The sequence below is a fragment of the Anguilla anguilla genome, chromosome 8 (assembly GCF_013347855.1).
Source record: "Anguilla anguilla isolate fAngAng1 chromosome 8, fAngAng1.pri, whole genome shotgun sequence".
In the NCBI taxonomy this organism is placed as follows: Eukaryota; Metazoa; Chordata; class Actinopteri; order Anguilliformes; family Anguillidae; genus Anguilla; species Anguilla anguilla.
In genome coordinates, this window is record NC_049208.1 from 33,986,585 (window position 1) to 34,006,110 (window position 19,526).

Genomic DNA, 19,526 nt, shown 5'->3' on the forward strand with positions numbered 1-19,526 from the left:
GAAAAGAAGATTTTATAATTGCTAACCCCTGCTGATTTTATTTTTGATAGCAACTCAAAGGCGTATTGGTGTATCTGGCGTATTTGTGGCGTGTGTGTGTGTGTGTGTGTGTGTGTGTGTGTGTGCGCGTGCATTTGTGGGTGGCTGTTTCCACAGCAGATCTGCCCCCTGACCCAATACTACAGTTTAATCAAAGAGACACAAACCCATTGTTGTTCAGAAGTCTGAAATGTTCAGGAAACTGAAAGTAAATTGAAGCAAATATTTATTTGAAAGATTTATTGGAATGGTTACTTGCATGACTGTAGTCATCATCAAACAATCTATAAGCATGATCACATAAGAATATATATTTTTCTATGTTGGCTCTCCAAAGTATGGAGCATAATAAGATGCAGCATAATAGCCTAATAGCCTAATAGCCTGTCTGTAGACTATATGTCACACTCGTACTCTAAAGAGAGATCTTTTATTTGTGGAAATTACAACTTTTTGGTCATAACATGTGATTTACCAACCCTGATAAAAAATTATATTTTATATATCTTCCAGTTATAATTGGTCAACTCTGGGAAGAAAAAGGAAATAAAAAATATATATACAATGGATTATCTGTGCAATTCCGAAGAGAGTATTTTGGTTTGAATATACCCTTAGCACCTCGCATCGCTCTCATTTTTTAGTAGTACCATAATAGTTTTCTACTGAAAATTACCATGAGATTTTTAGATCCTCCAGTGTTTGAAGAGTACCAGTTTAAATAACCTGCAATGGGCGAGTACGTAAAATTACAAACAGCGTGTTCTGATTTCGGGCCAGCGTTAGTTTCAAGCAGAATCTCTGTGAGAATAGAGAGCTCTGGTGCACTCAGCTAATGGTATGCTGACTGCTGTGACCTCTATTTTTGAGCCACTTTTTCATGTCTCTTACCTTAGCCGTAGAGTCACCGCGGTCACGGCGAAGTCTTCAGACACATTAAATTGTCCCGCCGGGAGGTTATCTTTGAAGGCGGTAGGGTTGCGGTTGGAGCCAAAAGGAGCCAGCAGTGGTCTTTATCTTTCCTGCGTACACAATGGCGGCTAGGGACCTCACTCTTTGTGTATGTTTTTACAAGGACCAGGAAGTGAACCTCGAACGCGAATTTGAATTTTAAGGTTAATTTTAGATTAGGACTCATAGAGTCTGAGCATAACTTAACCAAAAAAAAAAATTCCTTTAGTTTACAGATCAGCATAGCCGCTGAGCGCTTTTCACAGACTGGGCGCGCAGCGGGAAAGCTCCCTCTCCACAGGAGCGCCAGGCGCTCAGCGTGCGCTGCTCCCCCTCCGTCACGCTCGAACCATGACTGCACATTTCATTTCAGACTCCTTGTGAAGGAGCCAGCTTCCTTTGAGTCTCCATATGAGCCAGCCTTCAAAGCATGTCACTGTAAAGACCATTTATAGAATTTGCTTCAAACTGAAATATTGATATTTCTTTTCATTTTAAAGCTGAGCAGTTGAAAGTGAGCAGCACATCATTCTTCTAATTACACATCTTTCTTTTCAGTCCCCGGAACGCACTTGGAAGGGGGAGTTTTACACGTCTCTCTGCCGGTACGAGACAGTTAAAATGTGTATTCTCTAAATTTTAATTCCATGCAATGAGTCACAAACAATTTTACTGTATAAAAGTGAAGAGTTTATCTACAACTTAGCTACATGGCTTAAATCAGTGTTTCTCAACCCTGGTCCTGGGGACCCACTGCCCTGCATGTTTTAGATGTCTCCCTGCTCCAACACACCTGATTCAAATGAATGGGTCGTTATCAGATTTCTGCAGAGCTTGATGGCGACCCATTCATTTGAATCAGGTGTGCTGGAGCAGCGAGACATCTAAAACATGCAGGGCAGTGGGTCCCCAGGACCAGGGTTGAGAAACACTGGCTTAAATTATGCAAAAAAGAAAACGTGAAACACCTTGTTTCATAAAACCAAGCATTTAGCCATAAGTTTTCTGGATGTCCCTACCTTATTTTTATGTCGGAAAGAATATTTCAGAAAGACATGTATACTCCATTGTGTTTATTCTCATCTAATTCGTAACCAGCCGGAGGAGTTACCAGCATGTGTGTATGAACGTGTGCCATATGTGTGGAACATTTTTTTCCGCGACCTGGGCAGACCTGGCGTTCTAAAAACGTTCTTGTCATGCTGTTATCTAACAAAAACTGTAATCTAGCTGGTACTTTTCCAAATGTTCTTGGAACGATCCTTATTAGCTGCGAGCGCGCATGATCTGTAGGGAAGAGAAGAGGACTGGCTAGCTCTGAGCTTTGTTTGAGGGCTATATTGCTTGAAGTGGATTACGAAACCATGTACTGCCTCCAAATTAGCTTTTTTTTTTCTTTTTCTTTTTAGTTCTGAAAACAAATGGCATGCTTTAAAAATATACACATCATAACACAATTGCAAGGAACAGCACATTAAATTTTATTTTGATTAGATTTTTGATGAGGTTACCCTTTAAGTTGCCATAGAACAGCACCCTCCTTTAGTAGGAGTACTTCACCAATGAAGCAGAACTGCAATTTTATTTTAGAAAGGAAGGAAAAGGCCTGAGGGTTAAAAAACTACAGATTTTTTTTCCCCCCATTAAATTACCTGCATGCAGAAGGCATAGCAGCTCTCGTGGTAGTGTCCTTAATGCGTGGGTAGGGATCATTATCCCATGTATAAATCCTTTAAGAGACACAGTTCTGCCGGTCCTGCAATCAATCAGCTCTGTGCTATTTTCCCTGCTGTGCAGACCAGGGCAGTACAATTTCAGAGTTACAGCATTGGGCTGGTCTGAAATTGACAATACTGTGTGTCTACCTTAGAACCTTTCAAACCCTGGAGCCACAGCTAACAGGTTCCCCTGGCAAAGTGTCGGCTGTGTTCCTGCAGAGACAGGAGCACAGACAGATGTGGTGAAAGTGCTCCTGCTCTTGGATTTTAACAAAGCTGTTAGGGTCCCTAGGGCCACTGGTGCACAGTGTGCTTGACTGTCCTTAAAAAACTGTCCTTCTGCACCCACAGTAAGGAAATTGAGTGAAAATAAGTCTGGGAATATATTTGCTTGAATTTACTCAACTGTGTAAGAAACGTAATATGTGCTGTACTGCTGCACTATGGACATGCATTTTCCATTCACCAGCGTTGTTCAAACTGAAAAAGGGTTTGTTTCAGTTCTGAAGTCAGGGCTCTTGAGACTGTGATTTGATTATTTGTGTTTTAACACGTGTCACGCACACATGTAAATAAGCGAAGGCTCCCTCGCAAATGCCGCTCAAATCCTTGTTTGTGCGGACCTCGCACTTGACAATAGCGGATGCTGTCGCCGCTCCTCAAAATAGCCGAGATCTCTCTCTTTTTTCTTTCTGCGGCGTGACGGAGACCCTGTCGCTTCTCGGAAAGGGGAACGCGGTGACGGGGTGCGAATGGGACACTCTGCTCCCGGTGACACTTCGCCAGACATGTCTAACGCTCGAGAAGGCGTTGGTCACTCCCAGCTCCACCCAGCTCCGGGGCCCCTCTTGCGGGGCCCGCAGACCGGCGCTGCGTATTCGTCTTCTCAGGAGGCGCGGTGGCTGTTAGCCAGGATGAGGTCATATTTTGGGGCTGTTTTTTTTTTTTGAAGACTCGCCCCCGAAGGCCCATCGGGCGGCGCGGAAGTGCCAGCTCTGACGTTAGCGTCCCTCTTTAAAGGGAAACGCCTCTGACGGGGCGCACGGCGGGAGCCGCCCCCCGGTCCCCGGACGCGCTGCGGTACGTCGGCCCGGCTGTCACGGACGTCCCCGGCCGCGGCGTTGGCGGCGCCCGTGCGCCCCGGAGAGACTGAGGCGTCTTGACACCGTTGCCACGCGCCGGCCTTGGAAACAAAGCCTTCCCCCTCTGCCCGTTCCTCTTTTTTTTTCGCTTGAGTGACTGTGACAGCGTTGGCGTCGCTGCGTCATGTGTCCGCCCTGCTGCGGCTCGCGCGTCGGCTCCTCGCGCATCCAGTCTGCCGTTTGTACCGCCGGGCTCCGGAGAAACTGGGGTACGGCGTGGGGCGGACTCAAGGGCACTGCAGCAAGTGTTGTCATTCGCTGTCAGAATCGGAGAGTCGTAATAAAATTTGCTGTCGGCGATAGGGAAAGGGTATGCAGCAGAGATGTGACTGCTTGACGTGAACTTAAAATACCTTTGAATCCAGATCTTTAGATGACCTGAGGCAAAGGCATCTTAGAATACATAGAATCTGTTATCTCAAAATGCTTCTAGAATCTAGAATTTTATTGGGTCACAATGGTATTCTTTGGGCGAGTTAGGTGAAATGAACATGCTAAATTGTTTTTGTGGAGGATATAAAACTTACGTGAGTCATAGTTAAGGAGAAACACTGAATGAATCCAGCCCTATGTAAATCTAAAGGCTTCATGAAGGATGTTTAATACCTTCATCAACATGATTCTTTCAACTGCTTTGAGTCAATGTGCAAATACGTTTGTGGACAGTAATTCTGTGCAAAAGTTACTTCACAGTGTTATCATCAGTATGATCATGGAAGACTTGTGATTAAAGACGATGATTGAGGTGGCATAGATGAGCACCTCCAAAGTGATGTCAGCCACTGCTTCTTTTTTTGTGCCATTTTTCTTCCATTTTCTCCCCGATTTAGTTGTTATAACAATTTCCCGTGTGGACCAGCCACAGTCCTGGTCGATGTGCTATCCTCTGTTGGTCTGGGGAGGGTGTAGACTGCCACATGCCTCCTCCGATACATGTGGAGTCGCCAGCTGCTTCTTTTCATCTGACAGCGAGGAGTTTCACCAGGAGAGCGTAACGCGTGCGGAGGTTCACGCTATCTCCCCCGAATCCCCTCCCCGCTGGACAGGCGCCCTGACCAACCAGTAGGAGTCCCTAATGCAGCAATCAGGACTCATACCCTGACCGGCTTCCCACCCGCGAACACTGCCAGTTGTGTTCGTAGGAACGTCTGACCAAGTTGGAAGTACCACTGCCGGGGATTGAACCCTGGTCTCTGCGGTGGTCGGCGAGTGCTTATACCTCTACACTACCCAGACGGCCCCAGCCACTGCTTCTTAAACCAACACGGTTTACATGCCAGGTTCACACAGACCTGGATTAGAGGAGCACACTTCATGAGCAGCTCAACAGGCATACGGTATTTTCAGATGCCCAGTCGACTGGCAGAGTTGCTGATGCGTGATGTGATGCTGTTAGCCACGACTGAATCCCTCCCTTATCTGGGCGAAGCCAGAGCCAATTATGAATCGCTCTGGGGGGGGGGGAGGGGGGCGGCTGCCTGCCACAGTTGGCATTGGCATGGTCTGGATTCCATACCTGACCGTGGAGCCCATCGGTACACTGGGACGTGCTTAAACATTTCTTTGAGCTTCTTCATCTACAGCTATGTTTAGTCATTTTCGCATTGGTCCCTGCGGTCAAGGAAAACGTGAGGCCACTCTCTCAATTCTTAACTTCATGGCGCGGTTGTCCACAACACAAAAGCCATCTGAGCATCCTTCAAAATAGCCAAATCCAAACCTGACAACGATATGCAAAAAGTCAAGGTTACATGCAAAAAAACTGCGAGAACAAATACAAACTCGTCAATCATTCTGCTGGTTCAAAGCGTTTAGATCATATAAATCCTCTGGTGGGTTTATGGGAGCCATAAATGATCCTGCCTCGGACCAGATATGGCCCTGTTGGAGCTGCTTCCTGCTTGGGAATCTCATCTGACCACGGTTTATTCTGCTTTTCGTTTCGACGGTGATAACAACGCCGAACGTCCCGCCTGTTTCAGAGCTGTTCAATTAAATATAGATCTCTCATCCTCCCACTCTCTCGTTTTCTGCTCCCGTCTTTTTTTCTAACTCATTTCACTCGCCTGCTCTTTTTGCTTTTTTGTCTCGCTCTACCTCTCTCACCTGCTCTCATTCTCCTAACTTTTCCATTTTCACATTTTCATCTTTCCCACAACTCTGCGCCGCCTTCTCCCTCTCATTCCCACTTGCTCAATGCTCTTTACTCCAAAAGTTTTCTGTTTCTCTTTCTTCCATTTACATCTCCCCCTTTACTCTCCATTTTCTCTAAACATCCCCTACCTAGCTCACACAGTAATGGTGCTCGTAATGGTTCTGTCAGGCAGAACCTACTGTGTGCTCCAAATTACATAGAGAGTAACTCATTATCTCTGGCCTATTGCAGAACAATAAAAACAACTACAGCAGCAACAAATGTATAAATCCTAAAATTCTTCTTATAACTCTTAGTTCCAGAAAAGGGGAGTTTTATTGGTATCGTAAAACACTTTTTGCCACCGAACAACTGGCTTGGTTGTCTGAGATTAGAGGTGGTTCTATTTGTTTAACAGAATCCATGGATTGGAGAGCAGTTAATTGATGGGCTAGTCTGTTCTGTAATGGTAAATTTCTAAAGCCTTTAATGAAAAATTCTTTAGCATATTATAGATATAAATAATGTATGACTGGTATTGCTGAGATGTAGATGGATGTGATTTTAGGGAAGGGGCCCTGGCAGAAGCGAGATGGGTGATACTGCATCACTGATACACCTTTTTAAATTCTGCACCATCTGCAAACTTCTTTCAGTGTCCACACAGCCTCTCTCTCTGATTATTGTCTCATTATCCCTTTCTGTTCTTTCTCTCTCGCTCTCTCTCTCTCTCTCTTTGTTTCTCTTTCCCTCTCTTACTTTCTCGCTCTCTGACTCACTTACTCACTGCCTGACTGACTGAGTCACTCACTTACACTGGCACTCTCTCACACACACTTATACGTACATTAGTACCTTTGTCTCTAACAACTGTGTCACCCAAAAAAAAAAAAAAGAAGATGCATTAAATATGGGCACATCCAACATCTGATTCAATGGACAGTGAAACATGATTATGCTTATTCACTTGATAGCATTTGCATTTCATATGTTTTCGGTCTGTCTTCCTCTTAATTTTATTCTACGGTTATTACCATGAAGTTATAGCATAAATATTCGACACCTGGGACCACAGATCATAACACTCTATGCTAATTGACCACTTCTAATTGAGCATGCATATATAAAGGGCTATTTACTGACTCCCTTACACTCCTTTGTACAATTTATAGTTTGTACATGATTATGTCTTGTCTACATTACTGACACATCTGATTATTGAATAAAACAAGCCTGTCTATATCATCTCACTTAAAAGAAATTAAAGCATTTTTAAAGCCTGCCGTACTGGGGGTAGGCATATCAGAGGTGATACCTCCTAAGTGCAGAGATATAACATCAAAAGAGTAAGGAATAAATATAAAATATGAAAAAATGCATTCTTTATTTTTGGTGTCAAGCAACAATCTTGCATGTCCATTTGTAATTTTCAGTTTTTATTTGTCATTTTGGGTTTTTGGCCCACATGGAAAATTTTCAGCTAACTCAATGAACAATAAATGTCTCACGACTAAGTAATAAAGTTGGCTGAAAACCAGATTTGACTAAACCATAAACATGACAGTAAATAAAAAACACTATTTTTTGAAAATTAACATTTTTTGGAGATGAGATTTTTCTGTGACACCAGTGTTGTATAAGAAAGGTTATTTTCATCTTCAGATATATAGTTTTACATTTCATATTTGCTAGAATATATTGCTATATTGTATATAAACTAAAATACTTGCCTCGGGCAATAAATGTACTGTGTTAAATTGTTAGAGTGGAGATTCAGATCTATATGCCATATTTTTGACATAGGCATTCCTTATATTTTTTACTTCATACATTTTTTTATGTACTGATGTGTGTTATTCATATTCACAGTTGTTTTCTGTTCTTCCTTGTACTAAAGATGTTTATACATGAATGTAGCTGCGGTATTGATGTGCACGGTGGTGTTTCTTGCTGCTCGGGTAACTTTGGTCGCAGTATTTAAAATGGTGGCGTGGCTTCGATTGACCAATTTTGCTCTAGTCGAGGGTGACAAAATTATGCAGGAGGAAAAAAATGACGCAGACACCAGCCCCCTAGTCTGCTTCACAATACCACTGCTGGGTTCTGACCCCAATCTTGTGTGTACTCCCATCCCTTACCCCCATCTCTCTCTCTCTCTCTCTCTCTCAGTTGCTACAGTAGCACTACAGTAGCAGTATTTGAGAGAATACAATAGAAAAGGACAGAGAGGGGAAAGCAAGCGGCCTAAACTGGGCAGCAGTCTTTTTGAAGCTCACCTCCTTGTCTTGTTGAGAGACATTGCGGTTGGCTCCAGTATACAGTAGGTGTTTCAGCCACCTGTTTTAAAGTAAGTCAGTGGCAAATATACGGTCAAAATTTGATTACTTTCTACAAGAAAAATTAGTTGCAGTAGGTGTTTTTTCTTCATCTAATGTCTCCCCATAAGTTGATTTGTTAAGTTATTGCGGACAAGCCAGTAATATTTTGTGGACGAATCAGGGACAGTTCGCGTCATTACCGAGTCACCGTATCTCACGTGCTTAGTGGACGATTGGACTTCACGTCCCCACTGCGCAGTCTCTGGCTCCAATTTGTACAACATGGCGGCACCCACAAACTATACTTCCCAGGCTTCAAAACCCTTTTCACCAAGCCAGTGGAAAGTCAATGGGTGACGTCACATTGACTTTGTCCATATTTTTCTACAGACTATGGGGGGAACCAAATGTCATTTGGTTGGCCCTCTGTGTGTTTCCTATCATGTGGAACACATGTGTAACAGAGTGTGCTAGTATATGATATCTCTTACAAGAATTGATTGAATCTGTTATTACGAAGCAAGCTTTGATGCAACCAATAAGATTAACCAATAACTGATAATAACGTAATAATTTTCGCTAGTATTGTAATAAATAATTCTTTAAAAGAAAATCTGACTGAGTATAGCTCATACTGACAGGAAAATTGGAATCATGACCTTTGGGGTACAGTCTTAATCACAAAGAAATATTGATACGTTCCAGAAAACATGGCCACTATTATTTAATCAATTTCAACTATTGATTTTACTGTGGGATTATGACAAAGCTGTGCTTTCCAATCTGATGAACCTTAAATGTTTCTATAGGTCGATGGGAAGTGAAACCGTGCCAGATTTGTAGTTCATAGGTCACATGGCACATTTTAGTATTTTTTCCACGTCCAGTCATTTTTAGTAAAAGAACACAGGAAATATTCTGTGTCAAAATCAACCCTGATAAAGTACTTTTAATTGTGGTCTCTGTTGCAACTGTGCTAGAGTTGATTTAGCAGTGAGATTTGTTCTATACCAAAATTCTTTAAGGAGCTATGTTTATTCAAATCATGACACGTTCAACACGTTTCCCTCACCACAGTCAAGACACCTCTTATGATTCTTATTTTCAGCTAATTTGAATATCACAATGCTGGGAGCACCTCATGAGGCAAAAACAATGAATAAATAAATAAAAACAATAATTTCTGAAATATTTAAAGAAAAGATGCATTAGACTGAACTAGTTGGTTTGTAAGAAACTGGTGACCCTTGGATGGCCTGAATGGCTGTGTTTTCAAGAAATGTGACCAGTTTTTTGATTTTGATCGTTTTGATTTTGCACATTCTGACCACTTTATGTATTGTATTGTATTAGTTGGAGGCCATTTGCTTCTTTCAATTCATTGGAAAAGCCAAATGGAATTAACAGACAAGTGCATATTCATAAAGCTACAAATATATCAAAATAAGAGTAAATGTGTTCATCCATCATAATCATATCATTATTTTATATATAAAGGTTTGTAATGTACTTGTTGACCATCCCGGCCTTTTCTATTAATGGAAATATTTTGAAAATTATTAGGTTATTGGTTAAAATTATTATCATAATGGTTCTGGTCTTTAATTATGTAAATAATTTAAATTATTATGTTATCAATTAGGTGTTATCACATTATAATCAATAATTATGCTATTGACCAGTTACTACGTTATTTCTGTAGATTATGTTAACTTGCAATCTTTCAACTATCTTTTTCTCATCACGAGGCCAGTAATTAACAGTCAGTTTCACAAATTCAGGGTGCACTTGCGGTTTAAAAGCATAGAAAAAGGAGATAAGAAATTTTGGCATTTATGTTTTTTTGTTTCCCCGAGAAGAAGAGACAAAAAGAGGTGCAGTGAACTGGATTTATTGGGTGTTATGCTGCAAAAACAGATCGAAGTAATTGTCCCCGGCCTCTCCGTCATGGAGACGGGGCCTGCCTGGGCTTCACCGAGGCTGCCTCGCTCTCTGCCTGCTCCGTCCCTTCCCCTCCCCCGACCCCTCACCGCTGCTGTCTGCCTGTCTGTCTGCTCCGTCCCTTCCCCTCCCCGACCCCTCACCGCTGCTCTCTGCCTGCCTGTCTGCTCTGTCCCTTCCCCTCCCCCGACCCCTCACCGCTGCTCTCTGCCTGCCTGTCTGCTCCGTCCCTTCCCCTCCCCCGACCCCTCACTGCTGCTCTCTGCCTGCCTGTCTGCTCTGTCCCTTCCCCTCCCCCGACCCCTCACCGCTGCTCTCTGCCTGCCTGTCTGCTCCGTCCCTTCCCCTCCCCCGACCCCTCACTGCTGCTCTCTGCCTGCCTGTCTGCTCTGTCCCTTCCCCTCCCCCGACCCCTCACCGCTGCTCTCTGCCTGCCTGTCTGCTCTGTCCCTTCCCCTCCCCCGACCCCTCACCGCTGCTCTCTGCCTGCCTGTCTGCTCTGTCCCTTCCCCTCCCCCGACCCCTCACCGCTGCTCTCTGCCTGCCTGTCTGCTCTGTCCCTTCCCCTCCCCCGACCCCTCACCGCTGCTCTCTGCCTGCCTGTCTGCTCTGTCCCTTCCCCTCCCCCGACCCCTCACCGCTGCTCTCTGCCTGCCTGTCTGCTCTGTCCCTTCCCCTCCCCCGACCCCTCACCGCTGCTCTCTGCCTGCCTGTCTGCTCTGTCCCTTCCCCTCCCCCGACCCCTCACCGCTGCTCTCTGCCTGTCTGTCTGCTCCGTCCCTTCCCCTCCCCCGACCCCTCACCGCTGCTCTCTGCCTGTCTGTCTGCTCTGTCCCTTCCCCTCCCCCGACCCCTCACCGCTGCTCTCTGCCTGTCTGTCTGCTCTGTCCCTTCCCCTCCCCCGACCCCTCACCGCTGCTCTCTGCCTGTCTGTCTGCTCTGTCCCTTCCCCTCCCCCGACCCCTCACCGCTGCTCTCTGCCTGCCTGTCTGCTCTGTCCCTTCCCCTTCCCCGACCCCTCACCGCTGCTCTCTGCCTGTCTGTCTGCTCTGTCCCTTCTGCTCCCCCGACCCCTCACCGCTGCTCTCTGCCTGCCTGTCTGCTCTGTCCCTTCCCCTCCCCCGACCCCTCACCGCTGCTCTCTGCCTGTCTGTCTGCTCTGTCCCTTCCCCTTCCCCGACCCCTCACCGCTGCTCTCTGCCTGTCTGTCTGCTCTGTCCCTTCCCCTCCCCCGACCCCTCACTGCTGCTCTCTGCCTGCCTGTCTGCTCTGTCCCTTCCCCTCCCCCGACCCCTCACCGCTGCTCTCTGCCTGCCTGTCTGCTCTGTCCCTTCCCCTCCCCCGACCCCTCACCGCTGCTCTCTGCCTGTCTGTCTGCTCTGTCCCTTCCCCTCCCCCGACCCCTCACTGCTGCTCTCTGCCTGTCTGTCTGCTCTGTCCCTTCCCCTTCCCCGACCCCTCACCGCTGCTCTCTGCCTGTCTGTCTGCTCTGTCCCTTCCCCTCCCCCGACCCCTCACCGCTGCTCTCTGCCCACGCGACTCTGCGGCAGCCTCCTCACGGACACGCTCGCGGGCAAACACACCGTCGATTTTCATTGCGTTACCGAAAATATCAGAAGTTAGCGGGCCATCGGGCCACCTGAGGCCATTCCTGGGTGCATCTTTTCTTACGGTGCTTTTCATGTCTTTGTGAAGAAAATGTTACTGCCAATGCAGCCATGTCATCTGAAAGGTACACACCTTTCAATCAGAGTCTGTCAGAGGCCTGTATGTAAGGAAATGGGCAGCTCACCTGACGAGTTATAATGTTCATTATTATACCAGGCCCATATTTTAAAACTTGAATTTAATACAGGTTGACAATTAAACCTTAGTTAATTGATAAACAAAGTTAATGTGTTTTTTAATATAATAATTAACTTTTATTTTACAGGGGAGTTCAATATAGAAAATCATTTACAAAGTCGCTTGGGGCCAAGTGCCAGTGCTTTCTGATAATTGTGCTTCTAGATTTTAATTTGAAATGAATCCTCTTTTTGGGGGTCTTGGCAGCCTGTGTGACCTCACTGTGTGTGTCTGTTTAGCTCTCTGTGTGAAGACAGACGGGGAAGGGGGATCTGTGTTTGTTTTTAAGATAGCACACTCAAACACCTGCACACTGCAAAGTTTACTGACCCCTAAGGGATTTGTCTAACAAAAGAGAAATGCTGGGAAGACCTCACATGATCTTGTCTGAGTGTGAACCAGCCCACTCTATGATAATCTCCAGGAGAAAGCTCCCTGCTGAGTGGAGACCATAGTTTAAATATGTAGACGTTGGTTAACAATAGTTATGTGTGGTAACATTGGAATTAATGCTTTCGCATGATAAGACTGACATTGATGGTGTGCAGCTGTAATCCAGGGCAATTTGTGGCTGTGATTCACATTTCTATTATTGTTACTGTCAGATTTGTGTCTTGCTTACACCCCCCAGCTTCTTCTCATCCTCATAATACTCATTCTGCCCATCTCTGTACCCTCTCCCCCCCCCCCGTCTCTCTCTCTCTCTCTCTCTCTCTCACACTCACTTGGTCTCGCTCTCTTCTTCTGTGCTTGAGGGCACTGTGCATATATCCATATACTCCTCTCCCTCCTTCTTCCTCTCTCTTAATAATTACCATCACAGATTTTATGCCTTTCACTCTCATAGTAGAGGCTCTACTGATAGGATGAGACTGCTGCCAAGTCTCAGACGCAGTCAGGCTTATACCCACAACACACACACACACACGCACGCACGCACACACACACATATGCATGATGCTCACACACTCAAGTTCACGGAGTTTTCCGTTGTCATCTCGGGCTTTTTAATCTACTGTATGCCCTTGTGTCTTCTCTTGCGCTGCAGTTATCTGTCCACTGACAACAGAACTTATGTTCAATGATATTAATTAATCACCAGCCCCTGGAGCCATCATTAACTTTGACTGATGATGAATAGTCCTGGCTGCATGTTGTCGGTTGTGCATGAAATTTTGGAAAAATCCTAATTGGTCATCAGGAGTGTGCGGCTCTCCTATAACAGCAAATCAGTGTGCATTATTTTAATTGGCTACAGCCGTGGGACTCATGCATTTCCCTCTTCTGTAATGAAGTGCCCAAACCAGAGCCATTTGAGAGGGAAAACTGAACAGCGGTTAACAGTTAACGACACGTAGCTATCTTTAATTATCCACAGTCCTCTTTCTTAACAATTTAACAACATGATCCTTCTACAGGTATCTATTGTTCTGCTGTCTGTTGTCTAGAAATGACAGCTGGCATTTGGCGTTGCGTTTATTCATAATAAATGATGACACAAGTATAATTCACGTTATAATATTTTGGTGTTCAGATGTTCTCTTGGATAGCAGCTTCTTGTTAAAAAATTGATGCTGTTAGTCGGTCGGAACACTGTGACGCACGCGTGAAAAAAATGTGCGCAAATTCACCCGCGCGCTCGCGCCTGATGATGCGCATTAGCGGCACCGGCGGACAGAGGCAGACAGATGCGCCGAAAAAACGAAGGAAGGGAGCAGTCCTCTCTCCGGCGAGTCAGATCAATTCTCTTTGTGTGGAAAGACCGGAGGCAAAATAACGGCACTTCTGGGATAGTTTCTGCGCTCGCAGAAACACGCTTACAAGAAGAAGAAGATAGTAACCAATCCTCATCCGGCTTGCTCACCAAGAACCCTGCTCAGAATGACTCACTTTCACCCACTGTGGCTCATGCCTCATATCTGCTTCCTCTCTCTGTCTGACCATTTTAAGCTTTCTCTCTCCAATCATGCTTTTTCACTTTCTATGGCATTTTCAAAAAATGTTTTGTGGATAAACACTAGAGTTTCAAGTGCTATAATTATTGCTGCAGTTGTGCATTTCCCTTGTAAATGGGATTGCTTGAGGAATTAAAATAACGTAAAATAACTGTTTTGTCTGTAGGTGCTCTTGCTGTGAATACAGTGTCTTTGTCGTGGGCTCGATGTCAGCAAGTTAGCCAGTTAGTTTATTGGTATCGTCAATGAAAACATGTAAATAGTTTCAAGGATGTTTCTCAGACCATGGAGTGTTTCCTTCCCAGATTACACACCGTTTGCAGAGTAACGTGATAGTATCATTCCTGGTGGTGTTAATTGGTCCTCCTGCCCAGCAGGTGGCGGAACAGGCAGCCAGAAGACCGTTCTCCATGAGGAGCAGTAGAAGATGCCGGCTCTGCCAGCGCTGCTGCTGTCGATTCACTCTGTCTTCCTGTTACTGACCATGGCCCCGTCCTCTCACAGCCAGGCCCCCGTGCTGTCCTCTGTCAGAATGGGTGAGTCGCCCAGTTATAATTGCTGCACAGCTGTGCGCGGTGCGTCATTTGCCTCTCTCGCTAGCTGAAGTGCCAGTGCCTCGTAGCAGCCAGCGTGTTCCGCTTGCTGCTGGACAAAACTGGCCGTGTCGAGCCGATCCACGGGCTGCTGGTCTGAAACCACTGGCTGACGAGCCAGACCAATCAGCACGTGTCTCTTCCCTCTCGCCTCAGCGGCAATCCTGGACGACCAGTCGGTGTGTGGGCGGGGGGAGCGGCTGGCCCTAGCGCTGGCCAGGGAGAACATCAACAGCATTATGGAGGGCCCGGTCAGGGCCCGCGTGGAGGTGGACATCTTTGAGCTGCAGAGAGACTCCCAGTACGAGACCACCGACACCAGTGAGTTCTTCCCCCTTTCACTGCCTCCCACTCCAGCCACACCAGCGCAAGGTCTCAGCCTCTCTGCCTCTGAGGAGCTGGCCGCCTAAGGACCGGACTCAGGAAGTGTCCATCAGGAATGAATGTGAAGTGGACCGCAATGCACAAGATGGGTTCTGTGAAGTGGTCACAGCTCCATGTGAAACATCTACTTTCACTGTTTTTTTTTTTTTGTAGCTCTGTTGCTAATTATACACTTTCACATTTTTATAAATTAAATTGTCATTTCTGTGACTGTATTTAAGCAACTCATCATTAAAAATATCTAAAATGGCAGGTCATCAAGAGGTCATCTTGACTATTGACTGTGGCTGGCTTAGTGCCATGGCAACAAATAACACCTACAGTTATGACGACCATGAACCTGTCATAGTACAAAAACAGAATTTTCTATTTTCTTACACAAAGAAAAGCGTAAATGTGGTGCATGTAAAATGGAACAGGATCAATAATGTTGTTTATTAGAGAACAATATTTCCTCTTTTTCTCTTCATCAGTGTGTCAGATTCTACCGAAGGGTGTAGTCTCTGTTATTGGCCCTGCTTCAAGCCCGGCCTCGGGTTCCACTGTCAGCCACATATGTGGGGAGAAGGAGGTGAGTTATCACGGTGTTCATTCTCTCTGGTCTTCGGACTGACCCCTGTTACCCTCACAGGTCACAGACGGTGTATTTTCAAATCCCACATCCCCTACCCGAAATGTTGCTCTCCTGGCCATAAAACTCTACAATGAGAAATTTCTTGCAGGGGCCTCTCATAAATGTGATGTAAGCATGATGTCCACTAGGTTGACAGTAGGTGGTTTACAAAATGGCTGTTGAAATGTTGAAATATTGTACCACTTACATTCTGCAATCTTTATGCTTATCAAAAAAAAAAAATGGTGTAACAAATTTGCCTTGTGTAATAACCATCAGCATAAGGAGACGGCCTCAGTTTTATTTACCTTCCCCAAAGTGCTTTTCTGTCTCTCCTTGCTTTGTGTCCTGTTTTATGTGCTTATTGATCCTCTCTTCCCCTATCACTGTACCTCTACCTCTACCCCTCCCCTCCCCTCCCCTCCCCTCACTCCCCTTTCCTCCCACCCCGCCCTCCCCTCCCTCCCCACCCATCCCCTCTCCTCCCTCCCCTCTCTTCCCCTCTCCTCCCCTCCCTCCTCTCCCCTCTCCTCCCTGCCCCTCCCTCCCCACCCCTTCCTCCCCGCCCCTCCCCTCCCTTCCCCTCACTCCCCTCTCTCCCCTCCCCTCCCTCCCCTCTCCTCCCCTTCCCCTCCCCTCCCCGCCCTCCCCACCCCTCCCTCCCCTCTCCTCCCTCCCCACCCCTCCCCTCCACTCCTTGCCCCTCCCCTCTCCTCCCCTTCCCAGATTCCTCATGTGAAAATCGGCCCTGAGGAGACCCCGCGGCTCCCGTACCTGCGTTTCGCGTCCGTCAGCTTGTACCCTAGCAACGAGGACCTCAGCCTCGCCATCGGGGCCATTCTGCGTTCCTTCGGAAACCCGACCACGAGTCTGGTGTGCGCTAAGGCCGAATGTGAGTCTCATTTCCCCGTCTCCTCATTCAATAATCCTCCTGTTCTCTCACTCTTAACCGGCCGTGTCTGTGACAAAAGGTCTGCGATTTCTTTGATAAAAAAAAATCTAAATTCGTTGAACGTTTTCTCACTTTGAACGTCGTTTCTGTGTTTCTATGGAGATATTTTAAAGATGTTTAAAAAAAAAAAAAAAAAAAAAAAAAAGCCTTGAGCAAAGTCTTCAGTTGCCTCTTTTTCATCTGAGCTCCAAATCGTGGCTATGAATGCTAGTGGTGATGGTGCCGGCTCAAGGGACGCCACTGTTGCTACATCAACAAGTGCTAAACCTGAAGCGAACCCATCGAGAACCGCGCGCCGAAATCTCGCCTCGTTTCCGTGAGGCGCTGCACTAGAAGTGTAAATTCATATTCATGACCTCTGCAGAAGAATACACGGGAGAGCTTTGGTAATCCGGTGAGAACCCACTCATTGTGCTTGTTTATCCACAAAGTAAAAAAAATGTAAATTTGGTCACAAATAATGAACACATGTATCGAGTCGGGAGGGATTAATCTTACAACAAAAAATTTTCTGATTAGAATTCAGCGTTACCCGAAATGATACATTTGGGGACTTCTGCAGCGCAACCAGCCTAATCCCTTTGGACAACCAGTCATTTGCAATCATGATTTGGCACCCACAGCACAAGATGAGAAATTCAAAGACTTTGGTCGAGAAAGTGAAAATCTCAAAAAGTTCCAAACGAACAGCAAATATATGTATTTATGAGACAAGGAAATGTGTCATGAGAGTAAAGATTTTTGGCAGATTATTGCCGAGTGCTTTCTGCAATCTAAATATGTACTCAGACTTAACGGGCGGTGGAGACGTGGAGTGTTTGAATATGATGGAGACAGTGGAGGATTCTCATTTATTGGCAAGGTGTGGTTTGTTGGTACGGTTTAATGTCACAATAGTGCAAATATTCTGTGCACAGGACCAGGGGCGCTGCTGGACATAAAGCTCTACTGGGGCACAGGCCCCCCATTACTCAAATCGCACAGTTTTTTTTCTTGAATGCCTAGGACACGCACACTGCCGTGCACGGACAGTAACGTGCACGCCGCGGTGTACGGACCCGGACCGCGAGGTGCGCGCCTCAGCTTGTATTTTGGGTTAAACTGCGTTGCTTTGACATTGTGGATTAGAAAGAAATCCATTCTTATCAATCTAAATGAATCCACTTCCAAATATAGGAGCTTGTTAAAACTCGAAGGTGAGATTTTACTGGGGCACGGCAGATCAATACCGGGGCACGTGCCCCAGTAAAAGGGGTCTAGCGACGCCCATGCACAGGCCCATGGTAACGCAGGGGTATCCACAAACACAACGGAAAAGAACTGGTGCACTACCACTGCATAGTCAGCGTTAGATTCAGGGTTGCTCTTTTTCACAAGCAAACGGGCATCCATTTTGATGTTATTCCAGTCCAGGGGATGCTTTCGTTTCCCTAGCCTCGCTAACTGCGCTAAGAATTCCTCTCACCACGCTAACGGCTCCAGTTGAGGAAAATTTAGGGGATCAGATATTTGGTCCCACTGCTGCTCAACAGGCTAATTAAGGTTTGGTACAGGTCACCGGGGAGGAGTGTGGCTTATTTAACGGGTGAACATTTTGGCCCTGGGTCTCAGCCATCCTTTTGAAGATGTAGTAGTGTGGCGCCGCAGAAGCATCACAAGATGGCCTCCAGGATATTTTGAAAATCAGCACTTCATCATAAAATAAGGCATTTTCACACTCGGATGCATTCAGCTGCCTTGGCTGGTTGTGGGAGAACACAGTGCCCAGATTTTTCCTCTGAAAACATTCCAATGTTTTAGCTCTTACCAGCGAGCAGCAGACTTCATTCCCCAGTTACGTTCAGGTCTTATTACTTTGATTTCCCAGCTAGGATGAACGTGTTGGGGGGAGGGGGACAGAACATTGATTCCCCCCCCCTCCTTTTTTGGCTAGTTTCCATGATTACCACATAGCTCACAGGGCACTTCCCCATAAATGAAGCAGTTACTTTTACTTCTGTTTTTTAATGGCCATCCTCAAGAAACAGCACTATTTTATTTACATTTATAGTCCATTTTATCAAGCTTATTTAAGAAATAAACTTAACTGGTTTGTCTTACATCCCCCTTCTGGTCACCATGTTCCTCTGCCCCCCAGGCCTGCTGCGATTGGAGGAGCTGGTGCGGCGCTTCCTCATCTCCAGGGAGACGCTGTCCATCAGGATGCTGGACGACAGCTTGGACCCCACCCCTTTGCTAAAGGAGATCCGCGATGACAAGGTGGCCACCATCATTATTGATGCCAACGCCTCCATCTCTTACCTCATCCTCAAAAAGGTCAGTGTCGCCACAGCAACACAACCTCCCTCCATGCAGAGTGCACTGCAATGGCATCAGTTCCTCACACAAAAGCACGGATTCGAAAACGTGAAAGGAAAAGATACACCATCAGTATGACACAATAGATTTATGCATTTTCACACATTTACTGTTTTGACAAGATAGAGTCAGAGCAAATTTTATATATATATACCAAATTTAATATATGGTAGTAGATGTAATGTATCTATATGCATTTGCAAAACAAACTGTGATAATATATACTTTACGTGGAAGAGAACATTGATAAAATATAATGTCATGACCCAAGTTCTAACAGCAGAGAGTTTAATTTTCTTTAAGATGACCAACACTGAATCACGTCTCGTAAAAGCACAGTGCATGAGCTCTAAGGAATCACCGAGATCTGCCTCCTTCTCTGTCTTTCTGCATGATGCAGGCATCAGAACTGGGGATGACATCGACATTTTACAAGTATATCCTCACTACTATGGTAAGACCACATGCACCCCCCCCCTCCAATCCCACTCTGCCCTCTCCTCACCCTCCCTCCACCCCACCCCACCCCACCCGCTGTCTGCACAAGACCAAGGAACAAGAATCTTCTGGAACTGAACGGTGG

At 45.9% G+C, this 19,526-nt stretch overlaps 1 protein-coding gene across 3 annotated transcripts in view; it reads left to right on the forward strand.

Moving 5' to 3' along the window:
* LOC118234504 (glutamate receptor ionotropic, kainate 5-like) overlaps nt 1-19,526 on the forward strand; it is a 57,155-nt gene that overhangs the window by 23,108 nt on the left and 14,521 nt on the right. For all 3 annotated transcript variants that reach the window (XM_035431078.1, XM_035431079.1, XM_035431080.1), the window contains 6 exons: nt 14,421-14,579; nt 14,793-14,957; nt 15,494-15,591; nt 16,360-16,525; nt 18,723-18,901; nt 19,344-19,397. In XM_035431078.1, coding sequence (XP_035286969.1) covers nt 14,471-14,579; nt 14,793-14,957; nt 15,494-15,591; nt 16,360-16,525; nt 18,723-18,901; nt 19,344-19,397 — 771 coding nt within the window. In that variant the 5' untranslated portion in view covers nt 14,421-14,470. The remainder of the gene's footprint in view (nt 1-14,420; nt 14,580-14,792; nt 14,958-15,493; nt 15,592-16,359; nt 16,526-18,722; nt 18,902-19,343; nt 19,398-19,526) is intronic.